The sequence below is a fragment of the Sylvia atricapilla genome, chromosome W (genome assembly GCF_009819655.1).
Source record: "Sylvia atricapilla isolate bSylAtr1 chromosome W, bSylAtr1.pri, whole genome shotgun sequence".
NCBI lineage: Eukaryota > Metazoa > Chordata > Aves > Passeriformes > Sylviidae > Sylvia > Sylvia atricapilla.
This window is the reverse complement of record NC_089173.1, coordinates 2,517,855-2,540,775: the sequence shown is the minus strand read 5'-3', so window position 1 is coordinate 2,540,775 and position 22,921 is coordinate 2,517,855. Positions and strand designations below refer to the sequence as shown.

Genomic DNA, 22,921 nt, shown 5'->3' with positions numbered 1-22,921 from the left:
CAGAGAATTCTCTCCTGGCTGGCTCACCAAACTGATGCCCAAAACTGGGCAAGAAAATAAAACTCTATAGTCAGACAGCTATAGAGCAAGTATTTGTTTATTCAGCACTGGGAGTGAGGGGAATCTCTCCACCACAAACCTCACTCAATCTTCTTTAGCCTTCAGTTGCATTTTAAAAGTCCTTCCATGCAACATCACGATTACAACATATCATTAGCATACTCATATTTGCATAAATCTGTGTCATAGTTTTACAACAGTTTGTTGCTTTCACATATGCATCAGTTCCTTCTGTGGTGGTCATAAGTCTTCTGGTGGTCTTTTGATAAAGACTTCTGTAGTCTTCCTCACATTTGAACTTTTTACTTCTATCTTCAGCGCATGCCTGGTACTTCTTGTTTTTCAGTCTAACTTGTTTTTAGCTAATTTTGCAGTTTGCAAGTTCCATTAAAACTTGCTATCTTGCTTTTGGTGGCGCTTGTTATCTCACTGGCTTTGTTATCTCACTTGCTTTACCTGCACATCTTGTTACAATGTTACTTCTGGTTAACCTTTTGTTACATACCACTTAGGTTTCATAATAAGTGAGTTATTAAGTATTATTTACAGATAATATTCAGTTAAGAAAAAATAAAATAAAACTTAGGGAAATAAACATGCTTATCTTTAGTATTATTAAGTACAGTCATAGACTGGCCAAAATAGGTCTCTCAAGTAAGTATACAATTTGCTTGAACAGACTACAAAGAGATATAGATATAGATATAGATATAGATATAGATATAGATATAGATATAGATATAAAAACAATCTGGCAATTGTTTGCAGGATACATTAGACTTACTTTCTACTGAGTTTCATATTTCCTTCCTTGAGGGGTCTTTTATTTTTTTTAATTAGGGTTTTGCATTTACATATTATTTAGGAAGACTGTGAGATGGGAGTAATTGAAATATCTTTGATTCCTAATATCTCAGGTATGGTTGAAGAAATTAAATTGAAGCTTTGACTTGACATGTCTCTTTTTGAGACGCCATTGCATTAGTGTTACTGAAACTACATGAAAAACAAAACCTCTCCCACATTTTTAGTTATAGAGAATCAAGGCATTACTTTATTCTGTCCAGGATGTTATTCTGGCCAGGATGCGCAACAAAAATAATTTCATCTGCACATTGCCCATGTTATAGATGAGTAATGACATGGTTGGCTCTCACAATTAAGGGATAAATATTATGTGTATGTTAGAAGAAGTTTTGTAGATGTATAGTTATACTATTGTAATATGTCTTCCCATAGTCCTCTTTCCCCACCCCCTTATATTGTTGTCACCGGATGGCCTTGGTAGTCCAGGTGTTTGTGGAGGGTTGACTTCTTACTATGGCAACACCTGACCTCCAATCAAGATGTAAGAAAGTCATCTCCACCAACGGACGTCAAAGAAGGGGTTGACTGACAAGACTTTTGGAGGGGCTAGGGGTGTAAAAGGCAAAACATCCATTTGGTAGACAAGCATGTGGCTGCTAGTCATGGAGACTCCCAGTGTCGCTCTTTCTCCTTATTCAGTTTTTTATTGTGTTTTGTTAAGGTTTAATAAACCTTTGAAATTTTATAAGTGAGCATTGTTTCTCACACCCAGGTGTGCAGAGAAAATCATTCCATGACACATGATTCTACTAGATTTTTCGCATACTTATACAGTCAAAACCCAGAGAAATTAATTGGTTCAATGTTCATTGGTCCCAAGTTACAAAGTTCTTAGTATTTGGTTTCTTATGGGTTAGGGATTTCTTGGCCTCTGATGTTAATTTGGTCCTCATTCCTTGGTTCTCTTACCAGTCTTTTCTGGACCAGGTGTGTCTCACCATGCCAGGAGTGGTTTATGGTCGTTAATGGTCGTAATGGTCATTAATGGCTGTTATCTTTTGTGTATCTTCTGTGCTACTTCCAGTCTCTTGAGCTGTTAAGCTAATCTCATCTTGAGTGATGAAAGAGTCCTCTGAAAAGAAACTTCAGTTCCCTTCTCTGGGGCAAAGGCGAAGAAGACTGACTAAAGTTACAAAAAAATTTTGAACTTTGTATCATTTCCAACATTAGGACAGTTGTACATAGTAGACAGTTTTTGTAGAACATCTCAAATCAAAGTGGAGTTAAAAAATTATTTTAAATTCATCTTCCGCTTGATCTGTACAAAGTGATTTATTAATGCATGACTTGTTTTCTCCAGATCGCTACAATCTCTCCAGGGATAGCATCCTGTGAAAACACTCTAAATACATTGAGATATGCAAATAGGTATGGAAAATGTTATTGCTTAGATATATTGACTGTTGATCACTGATATTTGGAATATTGTGTGGGAATACACAAGTCTGAGAGTAAGACAGACTTAATTAGCATAACTAGTCTGGTGACTAGGGTGCTGTGGCAAGGACAAACAGAACTTTGAGCTTATGAGAAGATGGGATTAAAAACCTGCTTAAGGGAAAAGGTTCAATCAATCCTCTACGATAAAGATGTTGTATAATGCATGAGTTGCTTGTATGATCTTTTAACCTAATTATTGTAGTAGAAATTATTAACCTCACTGAAATGGTATATAAGACTTGGAAAACCTGAGTAAAATCGAATTCTGATCACAAATCAGTCTTCCCATCTCTCCATCAATAACCGATATATTGTAGTTCCATGATGTATAATTATTTTAACTACTTGAATAATTGTAGTGTACCTGCATTTCTTAGTAAGACTCAACCCAAAATACTGATTACTGATTCAGTCTTGCATTTAAATTAATTTTTAACTTTTTACAGCCATTACAAAATAACCAATAGAAACTGCATTTAGGCCATAATCCAGAAATGGATATAGTGGGGATTGCAAGGAATCTGGGAGATGCCTCTCTTAGTTTTGCCCCTGCTCTGGAGGTATATTCTTGCATTAGGGGTAAGCAGTTTTTCATGATGATTCCCTGGGGTGTAAGCTGAAATACCTTTCTGCAGTGTGATTTTTCATCCCCTTGGTGGAATTGCATTCAGTTGCCATCATGTTTCTTTTATCATATCATATATCTCAACTAGCTTATTATGAAAATTTGGCAGTTGCTGTGGCCTAAATTTTATATTTCCCTACTTCAGGCAATTATCTGAGAATCCTAAATACAGTCAGCTAATCCAACAGTGACATAATCAGTGGAGAAGTTAGTGCATCCAGAGCCTGGTGCATCATCTCTGAGACCTGTACTTCTCTCTGAAAGTTTGTCTCTTCAGTCAGTGTGAAAGGGGCCTTCCACAGCTGCAGTTCTATGATTAATGTTTGGGGAGTGTCCTGGGTTGTAGTTTAGGATGTATTCTATCACCATCTTAAGTTAATGGCCCATCAATGCCTTTTGCATGACTCCCTCCGGGAGTTATCTCTCTCTTTAATGGGCCATTAAGGCTCTCTTCCATGACTCATCATCCCATTGTGAGATGCTCCGCCCATGGGGAAGAGCCAAGCATTCTCACCTGGATATAAGCTGGGATTTGGGACAGTAGAAGCAGCCCTCACCCACTGGATTCCCAGAGGACCGGAGCTACCAGACCTTTCTACAAGATTTCTGTTTCAAGAAGACCACCTCGTCTGGACTGTTTCCATCACCCTGATCAGATTGTATTCTGACTCTGTCAGTGGTTTTTTCTTTTTGTATTTATTTTATTTTATTCTATTTTATTTTCCTTTTCTTCTCATTAAATTTTATTTCTGACTTAGAGCCTCTTACTTGGTTTGTTTTCAAAACCACAACATATTTTTGGCGCCCAATGTGCGGCAGAGGCAATAAGAAAAGTCAGAAATTACAATTTTATTGAAGAAGATACCTGTCTGTTATGATGCCCGACATGCTTACATGTGTCTTATACCTATCTCTCTATATTTTCCCGAACGTGGGGCACTATCTGCCGGCCTTAATACTCCTGCGTAGACCAGGATATGGTACTAAAATTGCTTTACTGCTCTATTATGTCCATTGCTTGATAAAATCTGAGGCAATGAACATTATTCAGAATATATACCCAGTTTTGTATTCTTGTTCTAATCTAGGATGCTACGTCTGGAGCCTCAACAATCTCACCCAGCCCCTGTGGGGAGGAGTAAAGAATGATTTTTTCCAGCTTTTCAGGAATGACACAGCAGTTTTTGAAAATATTGAGTACCCTCTGGATGCCAAGGACAGCATGATGTTCTTGTTAGTCCTGCTTGGTTTTCTCTGTTCGGCCCGCACCATGCTTAGAATCAAAACACTACATGGTGTGTTGGAGCATGTTCTTAAAGAAGTAGAAGAGGTAAAAAGAAGCAAAGCAATAGCATCGACGACTACACAGACTGTCACAGAGAAAGGAACCAAAAGTGCTGTCAGCATCTCCACACAAACCGTCACTGAACCGGAACAGCCTAAACCAGTAGCAGTTGCCACCACTCAGAAGAAGAAATCAAGGAGCAAATCAGTCCGCATAGCGACTGACGAGGATGGAGCAGGACCTTCGCACTCAGCTGAAGAGACAGAGACAGAGATCATCACCCGCTCTCTGTCTCTGGGTGAGCTGCGTGACCTGTGAAGGGAATTCACCCGCCAGACCAATGAGTCCATCCTCACCTGGCTGCTCCGCATCTGGGATGCTGCAGCCAATGACACCATTCTGGATGGAACTGAGGCCAGGCAACTGGGATCACTGTCCCGGCATGTGGTCATTGACCAAGGAATTGGAAAAACCCAAGAAACTCAGCCTCTGGCAGCGACTGCTAACAAGTGTGAAAGACAGATACCTTTGTAAAGAAGACCTCCTAGTGCACCAAGGAAAATGGAACACAATAGAACAAGGTATCCGATGCCTAAGGGAATTGGCTGTGCTGGAGATCATTTTTGCAGAAGATGAGAGATTTCCTAAGAGCCCAGATGATGTCCAGTGCACATCACGGATGTGGTTGAGATTTGCACGGCTTGGACCAGAGATGTACTCACGTTACCTGGCAACACTGCAATGGAGAGAAGGTGAGGACAAGGTGGGTGTCCTGGCTAATAAACTAAGGATTTACGAGGACACTGTCACCGCCCCAGTTCGTGCCCATGTCTCATCTGTGGAAACAAGACTGGCTGAGCAAGTCAGGAACTTAATTGAAGAAGGCCATCAGAAACTGAAAAAAGAACTTAAGGAAGAAATTTATGATATCTCACCAGAGCCAACGAGAATCTCTGCGATTAGGAGCAGGCGTCCCCCAGCCAGGGAGAGAGGATACACACCCCGAGGTAACCTTTGGTCTTTTCTTCGGGAGCATGGAGAAGATATGAAGAAGTGGGATGGAAAACCCACCTCCTCCTTAGCAGCCCGGGTACGTGAACTGAAAAGAGAAATACCTACCACAAAAAGCTCATCTAGAATCAGTGTTGCTCCGGTCTCTCGTGCACAGAACTCCAGACGGTACAGGAATGATGATATGACTGATCCTCTTGAAGGAACCTCAGCAACTCATTTACAGGAAGAGAACAATGTATGCGATGACCAGGAATAGGGGGGCCCTGCCTCTAGCCAGGAAGAGGAAAGGGACAATCGGATCTACTGGACTGTGTGAATCCGATGGCCTGGCACATCTGACCCACAAAAATATACGGCATTGGTTGACACTGGGGCCCAATGTACCATGATGCCATCAAGGTATGTAGGAACAGAACCCATTTCTATTACAGGAGTAACAGGAGGGCCCCAGGAACTGACTGTATTAGAGGCCGAAGTGAGTTTAACTGGGAATGAGTGGCAAAAACACCCTATTGCAACTGGCCCAGAGGCCCCATGCATTCTCAGCATAGACTATCTCAGGAATGGATATTTCAAAGATCCAAAAGGATATTGTTGGGCTTTTGGGATAGCCGCAGTGGTGAAAGAAGACATCAGACAGTTGAATACTTTGTCTGGTCTCTCAGATGACCCCTCTGCTGTGGGACTGCTGAAAGTAGAAGAACAACAAGTACCAATTGCCACAGCAACAGTACACTGTCGGCAATACCGCACTGACAGAGACTCTGTGATTCCCATACATGAGATGATCCGTAAACTGGAAAGCCAAGGGGTGGTCAGTAAGGCCCGTTCACCTTTCAACAGCCCAATTTGGCCGGTGCGTAAGTCCAGTTGAGAATGGAGACTGACGGTGGATTACCGTGGTCTGAATGAAGTCACGCCACCACTGAGTGCTGCTGTGCCAGACATGTTAGAGCTTCAGTACGAGCTGGAGTCCAAAGCAGCAAAGTGGTATGCAACCGTTGATATCGCCAATGCCTTCTTCTCCATTCCTTTGGCAGCGGAGTGCAGACCTCAGTTTGCCTTCACCTGGAGAGGCGTGCAGTACACCTGGAACCGACTGCCCCAGGGGTGGAAACACAGCCCCACCATCTGCCATGCACTGATCCAATCTGCACTGGAAAAGGGTGAGGCTCCAGAGCATCTGCAGTACATTGATGACATCATCATATGGGGGAATACACCAGAGGAGGTCTTCAAGAAAGGAGAGGAAATTATCCAAATTCTGCTGAAAGCTGGTTTTGCCATTAAAAGAAGCAAGGTTAAGGGACCAGCTCAAGAAATCCAGTTTTTGGGGGTCAAATGACAAGATGGTCGTCGCCAAATCCCCACAGAGATAATCAACAAGATCACAGCCATGTCTGCACCTACCAACAAAAAGGAAACACAAGCTTTCCTAGGTGCCATAGGCTTTTGGAGAATGCACATTCCTGAGTACAGTCAGATCATGAGCCCTCTCTACTTGGTGACCCGCAAGAAGAACGATTTCCACTGGGGGCCTGAACAGCAACAAGCTTTTGTTCAGATCAAGCAAGAGATTGCTCATGCAGTAGCCCTGGGCCCAGTCAGGACGGGACCAGATGTGAGGAATGTGCTTTACTCCGCAGCTGGAAAGAATGGTTTGTCTTGGAGCCTTTGGCAGAAAGTGCCTGGGGAGACTCGAGGCCGACCATTGGGATTCTGGAGCCGAAGTTACAGAGGCTCCGAGGCCAACTACACTCCCAGAGAGAAGGAGATCTTGGCTGCCTATGAAGGAGTTCAAGCTGCCTCAGAAGTGATTGGCACTGAAACACAGCTGCTTTTGGCACCCCGACTACCAGTGCTGGGGTGGATGTTTAAGGGAAAGGTTCCTTCCACACATCATGCCACCGATACCACATGGAGCAAATGGATTGCCCTCATTACACAGCGCGCCCGCATTGGAAACCCAAATCGCCCTGGGATTCTGGAAGTTATAACGAACTGGCCGGAAGGTGAAACTTTTGGATTATCATCTGAAGAAGAAGAAGAAGAAAAGCAAGTAACACGTGCTGAGGAAGCCCCACCATATAATGAGCTATCGGAGACTGAAAGACGATATGCTCTGTTCACTGATGGCTCCTGCTGAATTGTAGGAGCTAACCGGAAATGGAAAGCTGCAGCATGGAGCCCCACACGACAAGTTGCACAAGCTACCGAGGGACAAGGGGGATAGAGTCAAGTTGCAGAGCTTAAAGCTGTCCAGCTGGCTTTAGAAATTGCTGAACGAGAAAAGTGGCCGAGGCTTTATCTCTACACTGACTCATGGATGGTAGCTAATGCTCTGTGGGGATGGCTGAATCGCTGGAAAAAGGCCAATTGGCAGCGCAGAGGAAAACCCATCTGGGCCGCTGACATTTGGCAAGACATTGCCGCCCGAGTAGAGAGGCTGACCGTGAAGGTTCGACATGTGGATGTGCATATACCCAAAAGCCGGGCTAATGAGGAGCATCGCAACAATGAGCAGGTAGACAAAGTTGCCAAGGTGAAAGTATCACAAGTGGATCTAGATTGGCAGCACAAGGGAGAATTATTCCTAGCTCGTTGGGCCCATGATGCCTCTGGTCATCAGGGAAGAGATGCAACATATCGATGGGCCCGTGACCGAGTCCAGCAGTACAGAAAACCGAGGGGTGGACCTCACTATGGACAGCATCTCACAGGTCATCCACAGCTGTGAAACCTGCGCTGCAATCAAACAGGCCAAGCGAATGAAGCCTCTGTGGTATGGTGGACGATGGCTGAAGTACAGGTACAGGGAAACCTGGCGAATTGACTATATCACCCTTCCCCAAACACGCCAAGGAAAGCGGTACGTGCTGACCATGGTGGAAGTCACCACTGGATGGCTGGAAACCCACCCTGTGCCCCATGCCACTGCCCGGAACACCATCCCGGGCCTTGAAAATCAAATCCTGTGGAGACACGGCACCCCTGAGAGAATTGAGTCGGACAATGGGACCCATTTCAAGAACAACCTTATAAACACCTGGGCTAGAGAACATAGTATTGAATGGATATACCACATTCCTTATCATGCACCAGCTGCCGGGAAAGTTGAACGGTGCAACGGACTATTAAAGACTGCCCTGAAGGCACTTGGTGGGGGAACCTTCAAGAATTGGGAACTAAACTTGGCCAAAGCCACATGGATGGTCAACACTCGAGGGTCTATCAATCGAGGTGGTCCTGCCCAGTCTGAACCCTTACACACAGTGGATGGAGACAAAGTACCTGTGGTACACATGAAGGGCATTTTAGGAAAGAGTGTTTGGATTAATCCCACTTCAGGCAAAGGCAGACCCGTCCATGGGATTGTCTTTGCTCAAGGACCTGGCTACACTTGGTGGGTAATGCAAAAAGATGGAGAAACCCGTTGTGTACCACAGGGAGACTTAATTTTAAGTGAGAGCAGTGTGTAAGGTTTCATTCTGTATGTTTATATGCATTCATCTGTAAGAATGTATTGATTTAGGCATGTTGTAGATGGTAATAGAATAAGGGGTGGATTGTCCTGGGTTGTAGTTTAGGATGTATTCTATCACCATCTTCAGTTAATGGCCCATCAATGCCTTTTGCATGACTCAGAGATAACTCCCCCCTCCGGGAGTTATCTCTCTCTTTAATGGGCCATTAAGGCTCTCTTCCATGACTCATCATCCCATTGTGAGATGCTCCGCCCATGGGGAAGAGCCAAGCATTCTCACCTGGATATAAGCTGGGATTTGGGACAGTAGAAGCAGCCCTCACCCACTGGATTCCCAGAGGACCGGAGCTACCAGACCTTTCTACAAGATTTCTGTTTCAAGAAGACCACCTCGTCTGGACTGTTTCCATCACCCTGATCAGATTGTATTCTGACTCTGTCAGTGGTTTTTTCTTTTTGTATTTATTTTATTTTATTCTATTTTATTTTCCTTTTCTTCTCATTAAATTTTATTTCTGACTTAGAGCCTCTTACTTGGTTTGTTTTCAAAACCACAACAGGGAGATGGGATCCTGCATATGCCTGCACCCCAGAGACCCATCCACCACTTTGCTGCAAAGAACAAAGGAGGCAAACAAGTTTCTGGGCCATAAGAAAGCCTGGTTTTGCTAGAAGTTGTTGCCATCTAGTGATCTGCTTGCCCCAGTGAAAGATAGGGCAGAACCTTTTTTTTTCCTCTCCTGCTTTGCTTCCCCTGCCCTCTCCCTGCAGCCAGTTGCTAATCGGGCACAAAAGGCTGCTAGGGTAACTTATCATCCCTTCCTCTCAGTATCCAAATGTCTTTCTGTTTGGATCAATTTAGTAGCAAATCTACCTGGCTTGAACCAGTCTATGTGATTTCCTTCCTGGTGAGAAGGGGGCATCTAGTCCCCTGCTTACAGTAACATAATGAAGGACGTGTCACATTAACCAAAACTAGTTGGATCTTTTTATCCCTTATAGAATAGATATTGATGAAGTGACTTCAGAAATGGACACTGAAAAACAAATACCTATTCCTAGTATGCTAAACTGGTGTGCAGAAACTGTTTCTTCCCCTTGCTGTTAAATTCATATGTTGTTGTGGAGTTGTGCTGGTTTTGGCTGGGGTAGAGTAAATTTTTTATGCCTATCACTGTAAAGTTGCTTCCTGTGTTTTGTGTAGCATTTTAATTTTTTCTACCAATATATAATTTTCATAGTACAAGTAGTTTTTAGGTGTTGAACACCAGTGTCTGCCCAGCGTAAGATGGGACAGTATAGAATTTAAGGCACTGTACTGGTTTGATATGTTAAAAGGATCAGTTTAATGAAATACTAAATGTAGAGCAAATTTTATTAACTGCACAAACTGAAATCTGGAATTACTCTTCTGAAAACACTGCTATTATATTCTCCTGAAAATTATCAGCACTGATTTTGTTCAATTTTGTTAGTGACCTCTATTTGCAGAAGATTTAAATGTCAACAGTCTTCTTTTTTAATGTAAAAAAATTTTATTGTTAAACTATTAAAGAATGCTAAACAGTTATTTTAACTGTGATTATGAGAATTGTTTTTAATTTGCTTCTGTATTTTGCTGCTGCAGAGTAAAGGAATTTGGGATTAGTCCTTCAGACATTCCCTTCTCACAGGGCAGTGACAGTCACTCTGATCTCTTTCCCTCCTATGAGTATGATGACTTTTCTCCTTCAATCACCAGGTCTACTTCATTCTATATATGGAATGTTTATTTTTGACTTTTCTTTTTGGCAATGTAATTTTACAGACAAACCTTTCATTAGTCCCCTTCCCTTGAGTCACACATACTTTGTTTTTATTTTGTTTGTCAGGTGATGGTTCTGCATGATCTGCAATCATCTTCGCATTATTTTGTTCACAACAACCACACTGTATCTAGGCTTGCTAGTTTCCTTCATACATTAAAAAAAAAAAGTGATATCACCTTCATAGATTTAATGGACCAAATCTGACAAGTCTGTGTTTAGGGTAATTTGAATATAACTAATTTTAAAAGAAAACAATTTTAATACATATATATATTTAAAACTTTTAATCATTCCAAACATGAATGAAATATGGTTTCCATTGCAGTAAATATGTGCTACTTCAAAAAAAAATTCCCCTTAAAAATTAAGAATTTGTTCTAAAACTTGCTATACCTGCAGAGTTTGATGTCTCTGTTTCATAAGAATTCTTTTAAATGGGCTTTCTTTTTTTTATAGAATCATTATCAATATTTTAAACTATTTTCATGCTGCAAGAACCTTACATTTTAATAATATATTTTCACCTTTTAAATTATTTTAATTGAAGGATCTATTAATTCTCTGAGATAGTTGGCTTCAAATTGTTATTTTCTTCAGAATTCTTGGTGGATTTGCTTATAACATCTAGTAGGGTACTGACTGACTAATTTTTTTAATGCACAATTGTGTGCACAGAAAAAAAAAAGATGGTCAAGTTTAGGGTGCTGAATGAACTTTTCTTCCAAATATTATTCCTTACTGAGAAGTTAATATTGAGGATCTGGACATTTTTGCCCTCTTAACAGTTAATGAGTGCTAAGATTTCAATCAAAAAATGCCTCGTGAGAAGATGGACTGCAATCCACCTGCAAGTAATTGAAAGTCTGCTTTTTAGAAGTTGAACTAACATCTTTTTTGTCACTGAAAGTACATTAAATTTGTGAAGCTAAAATCAACATGCTTATTAAATGAAATAAATTGTGCATAAATGAGTTTTATTTTTGGTTGTGACTCTTTTGAACAGTAAGTAACTAATTTACAATTTAAATATTTTCTGAATGTAGGGTGAAGGAGTTGATGGTTGATCCTAGTACTGGAGGTGATATCTGTCCTGTTATACACCATGCTCCCAATCAGATTGATGACTTAGAGACACAGTGGGGTGTGGGGAGCTCTCCTCAGAGAGATGATCTCAAACTGCTTTGTGAACAAAATGTGAGTGGTTTACAGCATTGCACGGAAAGAGATGATAAATACAATGGCAAAACAAATCCAGAGTAATGTGTATTTATAGCCTGTTAGCAATATCATTACGTAGATACAGCATGCCTTTTAACATTTTCACTTTATGCTATTATGTTCATTCCCATATACAAACTCACAAAAAAAGGTTTCTTGAATGGTGAGAGGAGAATGTTTTACTTTTCCTTATTTTCCTGGCTGATTAGGGCTTTTATTATCTAGGCAGGGTCTGTTCTAGGCTCTCACATTTTTAGCGTGCATATTTCCAGTATAGCTTTATCTCTTATTAGATAGCTAAAAGTAGCCTGGGAAATGCATCCATTTTATTTAACACTCCTGTGGTTTTGACCATTATTTTTCCTGCATGGAACCCTGTTTCAAGCGAGTTTGTCTTTCTCTATGTTTAGAAATCTGGCTACCCATCATTCCTCTTCCCAATATCCTGATTTTCATGGAGTGAAACCCCAGAGCAATGTTTGGGAGAAAGCCACATCATCTTCCCAAGACCTCTCCTTGGGTTGCATGAGTGGAGAGCTGGGACTGAGAAGCATCTTATAAAGGGCATTTTTTTCCCTCACTACTGATTATCATCTCTAGTCCTGGTTCCTTAAATGTTCAAGTCGGTTTGTGAAAATGACGATGAAAGGTACAAAAGAAAAATCCTTACTACCCTAAATTATTTTTCTCCAGACTCTCTGCCTTTTTAAACACCTCTATATGGTGTTTGCTGCGTTTCTCATTTTAATAACTCTCTTCTTCCAGGACTTTATTTTATAAGAACATGCTAGTGATTCTTAGAGCTTCCCACTGGACAGTCCTTACAGCCAGATATCCTTTAATATCATACTTTTTCCTTGTTCATGTGGAATTCAATTAAACTTTTCAATGTGTTTTTTAAAAGATTTTGAAAGTATGGTATAAGGAACCATACTGTTTTGCTAAAACAGTAATTGTAGCCTACCTTATGTTTTCCCCTTTTACTGTGATTAACTAATTATGTTTAAAGAAGTCATGTTTGTCCCAGTTTGTAAATCCAAGTTGTGCGTTCTTCTAATGTATTCATCACAACATACTTTTTGAATCTTTTACTTTACATTTATTACACTTTTTCTTCAAAGGGTTTATTCAATTTTGATTTCCTGTAATGCATTGAATGGAACTGCTATTCTCTTTTTTGAAAATTGGCACAACAAAACGCCCTGACAGAAAACAAGTTTTCTTATTAAAACCTACTAGAAATTATCATTCTTCCCTTACGAATTCCTCTTCCCACTGTTTAAACTTGGAGTTTTTTTCATGGGGAATATTCTGTTTTCCGGTATCCATTAGGGTTAGTGGCTGGAAATATTTTTATGAATATGAATTAAATTTATCTCTGTGAACAGTTTAAATTTATTGCTCTGTCCACTTATTTCTGGACATTTTCTTGTTAGAAAGTATTAAGTTTTATTTTTGACAGGTTCTGCTTTCTGCATATTTCTTTTCATGATCTGTGATTATATTCAATATATTTCCTGTAGTCACAGTTCTTTTGAGTCTAACCAGCTTAACTATTGTTTTTAGGAAGAGGAAGTTTCTCCACAGTTGTTTACTTTCCATGAAGCTGTGTCACAAATGGTGGAAATGGAAGAGGAAGTAGTAGAAGACCACAGAGCTGTCTTCCAGGTAAAAAATGGAGCCTACCTTGTTTTATCCTAAGAATTCAGGTTTTGCCAACGAAAGTGCATACTCTTGAAGATGTAGGATATCATCTGGTCTTTCTGCTGCTTTCAGAGATTTCCTAAACAGACTGTCTTTATTGTAAGAAAAGTTGCTATTTTCTTTTTTCTATTTCAACTATTTACTATATTTTTTGTGTTAGTCCTTTTCCAGCATCAGTGACTGTTTTTTGTAGTTGTAGTGAGCTTACTCAGATTGGTCCCAAAATCTTCAGTTTCACTGTCTAGTCTATGCCAGTATTCCTATGCCAAAGCTGGCAACTAATAGTAATGTGTCTATATAGTAACATCCCTATCAGCACCATTTCTGTGTGGTCATCTTCCTCTAAAATACGGCAATACTTCCTCCAAGTATTTTCTCTAAATATCCTTCTGTGACATCTTTCTCTGAGATAATGAGATCCAGAAGAAACAAAAATATTTCTAAGTGCCTGTATTTTTCCTTTTTGCAGATACATAAGGTTTTCATTTGCCACTAGTCAGGGTCTTTGAAAGGAGTACTGACCACATTATGTAATGCTGATCAGCACCACAGAGCCTTTTATATTTACAAAATAAATTCTAATATGTATGAGTTAGTAGTTTTCAGAAGGAAATGCGAATTGTTTGTGTTCATAACCTTAGAATCTTTAGTCAGGCTGTCCATTTGGAGCATCTGCTGCTAGAAAATAGCAAAACATTAAACCTATATACACGTTGTGGTTTGACGCTGGCCCAACTCCAGGCACCCATGAGAGTCGCTTGCTCACCCTCCCCTGCCACAGCTGGGCAGAGGAGGGGAAAAAAAAATTAATGAACACTTCATTAGTAAGATAAGGACCAGGAGAAATATTTCAAGGGCAAACCAGGCTCGACTTAAGTTGCAAAGTGAATTTTATTTGTAACAGAATCAGAGGAAGATAATGAGAAGTAAAATAAGCCCTTAAAACACCTTTCCCCCCCCACAGCCCCTCCTTCCTTCTCACTGACAGTGCAGGGAGACAGGGCTTGGGAATTTTGGTCAGTTCATCACGGAGATTTCCTTCTGCTGCTCTGGGAGAGGAGTCCTTCCCTTGTGAGACTGTGGGGTCCCTCCCACAGGAGACAGTTCGCCATGAACTTCTCCAACATGGGTCCACTCTCACGATCAGCAGCCCTACTGCACCTGCTGCAACATGAATTCCCCCTATGGGCAGACAGTCCCCCCAAAACTGCTGCGACGTGAGTCTCTCTTTCTACAGGGTGCAGTCCTCCAAGGATAGGCTGCTCCAGCCTGGAAGCAGGGGCCCTCTCTCTCCACCAGGTCTCCCACTGGATCACAGTCTCCTCCAGGCATCCACCTGTTCCAACATGGGCACCTCCCCCACAGGCTGCGGGTGGATCCCTGCATCCTCCGTGGAGCCCCATGGGCTGCAGGAGGATAGCCTGCTTCACCATGGGGTCATGGTTTCACATTCACCAAATTTCGTTTATCAACTGGGAGATAGGACTTTGGGAGAAAAAGGCAAAACAGGCACAACTTAAAAGTAAAAACAGATAATTTTATTAGTACACACTAAAGAAAAAGAGAGAAAAAACATGAGACATTCTGAGACATTCAAACAACTTCCCCCCCCCTCCTCCAAACTGTTCACTTTCCCACTCACCACAGAGAGAAAACCATGATTTTCAGTCAGTTGCCACCATTTAAACACGATCCTACATCACCTTGGGAGAGGAGCCTCTCTAGGGTTATGGAGAACACACCACAAGAGAAGGTCTGGTGGCTTTCAAGGCCACAGATCTGCAACCGCCTGGAATTTTTGCAGATTCTGTGCAGTCTCACCCATAGAACAGTTTTCCACGCTCTTTATGGACTTCCACATGTTTGGGGTATGGTTTTAAGAATGCTTTTCTAGTACAAAACAGGGATTTTCTTCCATCTCTAAATTCATTTCTATCTCAAAAGAAATAGAAACCTCCTTGTTCTTTCCCAGGAGCCAGGGGCATATTCTAATCAAAATTCTAAATTAAAACCCATGTATATCAATACACACAACCCTTTGGCTAGAACTTGCATTCCCCCAAGCAGCATTAGGATATTACAAAAACAGTCCATTTCCCCCATAATTCACATCTAGAGAAGTCTAGTCAGAAAAGTCCACTTCCTCTATCCCATATTCCAATAATCTTCCTCAGTTCTTTCACTGACTTTGTCTCAGTTCTGTCTCTCTACATTTCAAATCACTGTCTTCCATGGAGGAGGGAAAAGGCTTAAAGACTTTGCCCAGAGTTTTTTCTCTCCAGCAGACTCCAGGAATTTCAAGGCCACAGGTGATGGTGGGGGGAGGAAGGGGGAGAAGAAGAGAGAGCACATGCTCAGGAACGCTGATGGACGAAATCTCCTCCACCCCTGGTCAGATCTAAAGTGACTCAAACCTGGATCAGCTCCCTGGAGCTCTGGAGAAAAGTTCTTAAAAGTCTCTCCTCCTTCGGACCAGCGGCTCTGGCAACCAAGGCCCAGAGCACGGCCACCGAGGTCCTGGCGTAGGGCCAGACGGCTGGTCTGCAGTCCTCCTCCTCCTCTCCCCATCCGAGGAGCCGGGAGGGGACAGAGGGGACAGTGCCTGCCCTGGCCGCTGTCCCACAGGCAAGGCCCCCCCTCCCCGAGGCCTGGCAGGCCTCGCCCCGGGGGCCCCAATCCAAACCCCAACTCACAAGACAGTGTTACCTTCTCACAGACCAGGAAAAGAAAGGGCAAAGTCACCAGAACTTGTGATTCAAGACTGTGTTTCCAGAGGTGTAGAAACACTCCCATTTGTCAGCCAAGCTGTCAATTACAATTCATGCTAGAACTTCCTTGTGAAAGAAAAAAAAAACTTTTCACATCCATGCTAAACCACCACACATGGTCATCACCATGGCCTTCAGAGGAATCTCAACTCCAGTGCCTGGAGGACCTCCTCCCTCTCATTCTCCACTGACATTAGTGTCGCCATGTTTTTTTCCCTCACATGTTCTCACCACCTCCTCTTCTCTGACTAGAAGCAAAAACCTCTGTCTTGGTTTTGATTTCCTTCTTAAATGTCATCACAGAGGCATTACCAGCCTCTCTCATTGGCCCAGCTTTGGCCAGCAGCACATCCATCTTCAGACCCATCAAGGACTGGCTCTGCTGAACATGGTGGAAGCTTCCAGCAGCTTCTCACAGGAGCCATATTTGTGGCCCCTCTGCTACCAAAAACCAGGCCATGCCAAACCAATACAACACATCTCCTCAATTTAGGTCTGTAACTTAGTGTCTTGGTTTAGGGCAAATTTGGGAAGAAACTTCTGAATGGGGTTTCTTTAGAAAGCAAATTCAAGTGAGCCTTCTCCCAACTGGTTTGGGAAAAGATTTCTTTGGAGAAAAGTGGAAAAAATTGTTTATTTAATAAGAAAAGTATTCATACTCATAAAAAATGAATAGTATTAAACAATAAAACCTCTTGCTGTTCTGAAGAGATGGCAAATTCAGAAAGTCCTTTTCATGGGTTGTAGCTTGGCTTGCTCAGTCTCTTATCAGTCCCTCCTGTGCTGGAAATTGCCATGTCCCAGGCCTGATGTGCCACAGGTGTGAGATCACAGTGTTTTTTGGGTTTTTTAGTACAGATCAGTTGATCAGTTCTAAGAAAAATAAAAACCACAGTCTGGGGAACTTCTCTGCCTTAGCTAGCTAAAAAAAAACTAACTAAAAGCAAAGGAGAGCTCTCTCCCTCTGTCTGCCCATGCTGCAGGCAACAGTGTGTGAGAAGGAAAGCTGAAAGCTCTTATCTATATATTTTCAAATATAACTGCCTCAGACATTACTCCACTTCTCCCCCACGTCACTCTCAGATCTAGTTTTAAAGATTCAGAACTTAATATCTAGCATCAACAGAACAGATGATTGGGGATGCAAGCATCATAAAGTCACCCCAGGACACTTATGGAATATTGATGTCTGTTCATGTAATACAGTAATGATGTTGCATAACACATTTTACAGCAGATGTAGACAGTTATTTTGAAACATTACCCCTGAAGCAAAGCATGCAGAAGTATGAAAGTCATGCCATATGCCATAGCTGTGTCCTAATGCTTGCAACTTCTGGACAGACAAACTGCATTAGGTTAAGATGTTACTGCCTCTGTTTGTCCATCTGGCCTTATGCTGGAGATTACTGCTCCTCACAGCAGTCATTAGAAGGAATTGTGCCTGAGTCTCAGCTAGTTTCATTTGCAGCATTACTTGTTAGTTTATGCCATGGGTGAAGATGGGTTGCGTATATACAAAATCTACAAGCCATAGCATGCAGAAGTTGTCTTCTGTCAGCTTTTTCCTGGAAGCTGTTGATTTTGGGATACAAAACATCCTATCCTAACAAAAATCTCTAAAATAGATTTACTGAATTAATTGTACTCTAGATGTTTTGATCTTCCTTTGTTTCTTGGATATATAAGTTTACATGAGATGACATGAATCCTATCCCAATGTGAGAGCTCCATCTGTCCTGAAAGCCAACAAAACATATATGGTGTTTGGACTATGCTTTCAATATCACCTGAACTACTGAGCACAGAGGGAAAGACTTAATTTTACTATTTCAGGCTCAGCATGCATAGAACTGTCATCTGCTTACTTTATTTTTAATCAAAGTATTTCCAAGGAGATCAATTCATCTAATCACAGCTTTGCATGATTCTGTAACTTTTAAGCTCCTAGTTGCATTCTTCTTTGCTGCAAGACTTTTTTCTGCTCTTTTTTTTTTTTTTTTTTTTTTTTTTTTTTTTTTGCAATATTCCAAGTGCAAAGATGCCTAAGATCTGCTTTAACCATCTTTTACAGTACTCTTATCTGTCTGGAGACTTAGCTCTTCTTTTATACAGTTTCTCTCAAAACTGGTTTTGAGTATGGACAGAATTATTTTGGTTCCTTGACTGTAATAATGACATAATAATGATTATTGTTAGTGGCAACCAGCCCATACTTAAAATTGAAATCTGGCTTCAAAGTTTGATACCTACCTAAGAGTACATAACCATGAAATAAAGTTCTTAATTTCTTAGTTTTACAATCATCTAATGTTCTGAACTTGAAGAGAACTGGGGTAGCTGGGGTTTGTCTGTTGCTGTTATGGCCATTGGAGTTAAGAGACTATGTAGAAAATATACAATTTTGCTAAGTTAGGAATAAGGATTCATTTTAGGATTGAAACATTATAGTGAGGTGACTAGACAGTAAAAGTGTGGTCATCTTGAGAAAAGAAATAATTCAGCTCATGAATTGTCTTGAAACTTGCATTGAAACTTTGTTCATGTATTTAGTTGAGGTTTTTTTAACTTTTACCTAGGAATCTATTAGATGGTTGGAAGATGAAAAAGCTCTTCTTGAGATGACAGAAGAAGTAGACTATGATGTGGATTCTTATGCTACCCAACTTGAAGCAATTCTAGAGCAAAAAATTGATATTCTGACCGAACTTATAGGTAGATTGCTTTTAATCACTTTTGTGTGCATTTTCATATGCCATGGACACTTGCTGTAATAATGAGAAGATAAAGAGTGTGATTATGTTTTGGGGTCTTTTTTCACCATATGCTGTCCTGTAATGTTCTGAGAAAGGAACATTTATTTAAGAACAAGTTCACATCTGTATTCAATCCATCCTAATTTAATGGAAGAGTCTGCTTTACCTCAAGGAAGTATAAACTTGATCCTGCAACTTTGGGTTGGTTTTTTTTTCTTTGTTCCAAAAGAATACAGGAAATAAAAAGAAAACCTGCTGTTGTTTTTCAGTCTGTGCTTAAGAGTAACGTTGAGTTCTGAGTAGCACGGCTTTTAGCCTACTTTTTCCCTTAGCAGCTTTTCTGTCAAAATTTTGTCAGCCTCTGTTGAAAAACCAACTGCAGATAATTTTCAGTTACCAAAATTGACTGTTTAATTTGTCTTTTAAAATCAGCATGTCAGCTTGGTACCTCAGGGAAATTAATTTTTCATTTTAGTTTCTCTATGTATCTGCATTCCAGCAGTCATGCTATACTGGTTTATTTTGGAGTTTATCTGTGTTAGAAAACTCTATTAGATAAAATCTTACATTTTACTCAGTCTGGATATCTGGTGTAAGTTAGAATACATCAAGTAAATCAGATGTGGCCTGTTTGCTTTGTATGCATGTATTGATATCAGTATATTTAGTAAAGAATTTGATGTACATTCCTTTGTTTCTTATGGATGGTGGCTTCCTCTTCAGGGAAAGACAAATTGAGACAACAGCAGTAAAAAAGCTGTTTAGGTAACTCCCTGTTCTTCCATAACTTATTAGATACTGCTTTTGAAACAAGATACTGGAGATAAAGGATATCTAAAAAAATCCTTACATCTTTACAAATAGAATAATACATATATAGCTTTACAGGAAGGAAGAACTGTTAAAGCTTCTTTCTCTCAGTAACTTTTCTGTTATGCTCATGGCACGTAATGGTCACTTAATCTTTCAGGTTTTAGTCCTGTCACTTTAGGACTGACTTTTTTATGCTGTCAGTTTTGTTTCATTCTTCCCATTCTTGGGCATATTACTGTGGAACGGGAGTGGAGGAGGAATATAAATAGGAAAGGATGACATACTTCTTTTCTAGGGTTTCTCCTATTCTTGTGCTAGCTATGATGAAAGAAATAATTGATGCATTTCTTTTTACTTCCAAAATTTAATCACAAATGCTTTTCACATCCATAGAAAAGTTATCATAGAATCACAGAATGGTTTAGGTTGGAAGAGACCTTAAAAATCATTCCCCTCCCTGCCATGGGCAGGGACATCTTCCACTAGACCAGGTTGCTCCAAGCCCCATTCAACCTGGCCTTGAACACTTCCAGGGATGGGGCAACCACAGCTTCTCTGGGCAACCTGTGCCAGTATCTCACCATCCTCACAGGGAAGAATTTCTTCCTAACAAGAGACAGGAGTAGCATCTAAGAAGGGACTAAGTTGCTAAGCAATTTGTTTGTATGGTAAGTATTAAATTTAAGCTTATCTCAATCCTCTTGTAGTTTTTATCTTCAGCTATTTTTGTAGAGAAGTGTTCATTTTGCATTAGGGCCAGTATGTGAGGCATCAGGCCTTAGTTTCAGGACCTGTGTTGAGCACAGGCATATTAGTACTCATTCTCTCTTTTTCGTTAAAGATAAAGTGAAATCTTTCCGGGCAGCTCTACAAGAGGAGGAACAGGCCAGTAAACAGATCAACCCAAAAAGACCACGTGCCTTTGAAAGGAGGCCTCTGATGCTAAAGGAATCTATGAACCTGTACTGCTGTAGGACACATTTGTTATAAAATCCATGTTGTGGAAGAACTCAACTACTTGAAAAGTGTAAAAATGTTAGAAATGTCCTGTTTATTACTGATCTGAATAATATTTTTTGTTTTGTGTGAAATGCTCCTATGATGTCTACAAAATGCTTCTAGACCAGACAGTACAACCATGCAGGGTTCTGATCTGTGAAGCACTTTGTTTAAAATATTTAATTTATTCAAATTGTAAATTTTATGTTTGGAAATATTTGCCATGTTTTTAATAATGAAATAGAACTCTGACAATTGAAAAGTCACAGTATTTCCTTTTAACTATGTTCAGTTTTGTTATAAAGACCAGTTGTGCAGTTTTAAATTGTGTTTGCTGGATGTGTACCTTGCTAGTGGTTTTATATAACTTATCTTTTACAGACAGCTGTGCTTACTTCTTCCCATTCTGTGCCTTGATGAAGGCTACTTAACCCTAAACATCCTCTTTCTGAAGCACAGCCTTAATAAACAACATTCATACTTGTCAATATAAATTGCTTTTAATGTGTGTATATTTTTAATGTGTTTTGTGGGGTTTTTTTTGGTGGCTAGTGCATTTCACAGCATGTGCCATATCCTTCAAACAGGAACTGTAAGAGCTGTTAGTGAACATACAGCTGGACATTCCATCTTGCTTGTAAAAAATCTGAAATTTAGGTTTATTTGAATACCATGAAGAACAGTTATATAATTATAACATTTTCTCTGTAATTAAAAAAGAAAACACAAAAACAAGTAAAAACAAAACAAAGATATATTGGTTGATGTATAACAAAGGGTAATGTTTAAGTACTGAGGAGAGTTGTATCTTAGAGTAACACAGATAGATATACAGTGAATGGTATGGTGTGATAATGCTGTCACAATAAAGGTACCATCTGACCTCTGCATATGGATAGGCTAACTGAGAAAATTCAGGCATTCAGCTAAAGAAATACATATTGGCCTTTCACATATTGTTAAAATTTGGCTTTTGATGCATGACTAGCTTACATGTACATTAACTATAGTTTGCAGAGAGTTTAAGAAGTTCTGATTCTTTAAAAAAATAGTAGCTAATGCCTATTTTTCACTTTGTACATTTCCAGCAGCTGAAAAGTGAGGTGAAATTGCATCATTTGAGGATTTGCACAATACCTCTACCTAGTACTAATAAAAATTCAATAAGTAACTGAAACTCACAAATGGCACCATAGGTATCAGCATTTTTTAGGTGGTGGCTCTCAATTTATTTTTGCAAGTCAGTATCCAAAAAAGATTAACCTTTTGTGTAAGAACTTCTTGTCAAATGAAGAACTGTAGACCTCTCTAGGAGTTCTCTCCATTTCCAGGAGTTCATATCAGCAGACTTTCCATTGGAACTGTTTAAAAATTACTTTTGTAATTCAAGCCTGTTTCTTTGTGCCAGGCCTGGAGGGAAATAAAGGGAAGGCAAAGAAAAGAGTTTAATGAGCCAGGAATTCTTGTAGCATTTAATATTTGTATCTCCTATAGGAAGGTAGGGTGTGGGAAGCTCTTGTTGCTTTGTGGTTAAAAATTCTCCTGTATGTAAACATTTAAAGTGAAATAACAGTGTAGATTTTACATACTGTGTTTAATAAATTAAGCTATTAAATGAACTACAAATGAGAATTTACTTCTATGAAAGTTCTTTTCCACTTTGGAAAGGATTTTGTAAACACATCTGAGCTACACTTTTTAAAAGGCCTTTGATTTCAGAATGAATATTTACTTCTGGAACTAACTATTCTGTACAAATTTGTCATATAGGACCAAGCTCCCCAGAGGACTATCCTGACAAGTTTTGCAACAGATCTTAAAAGAAACATCACACATCTTTCTGAACATTTAAGAATATCTTCCATCACAGCTAAAAGAAAAAAAACCCAATGAAATAGAAGGCAGCAGCTTTCTAGAAAAATCTTACTTTCTAAAAAGCCTCTGAAGATTTAAACATCCTACATAAGAAACAGTTTCTTCCCTACTATTCATCCATGCAAGCCCAGAGCCACATGCAGAATGTGGTTCATAGGGGTATCAAAGAGGACAGGAAGGACAGAGGCAGTTAGATTTCAGTAAC

At 40.1% G+C, this 22,921-nt stretch overlaps 1 protein-coding gene and 1 long non-coding RNA gene across 2 annotated transcripts in view; one reads left to right on the top strand and one right to left on the bottom strand.

Moving 5' to 3' along the window:
• LOC136373345 (uncharacterized) overlaps positions 1-15,594 on the bottom strand; it is a 253,545-nt gene extending 237,951 nt beyond the window's left edge. Inside the window, exon 1 of the long non-coding RNA XR_010745635.1 lies at positions 15,518-15,594. This is a non-coding gene — a long non-coding RNA (uncharacterized lncRNA). The remainder of the gene's footprint in view (positions 1-15,517) is intronic.
• Positions 1-22,402, top strand: part of LOC136373324 (kinesin-like protein KIF2A) — a 178,589-nt gene extending 156,187 nt beyond the window's left edge. The window contains 6 exon segments of the mRNA XM_066338219.1: positions 2,228-2,295; positions 10,403-10,516; positions 11,627-11,777; positions 13,368-13,469; positions 18,853-18,988; positions 20,684-22,402. Coding sequence (XP_066194316.1) covers positions 2,228-2,295; positions 10,403-10,516; positions 11,627-11,777; positions 13,368-13,469; positions 18,853-18,988; positions 20,684-20,832 — 720 coding nt within the window. The 3' untranslated portion in view covers positions 20,833-22,402.
• Positions 22,403-22,921: the final 519 nt, after the last annotated feature.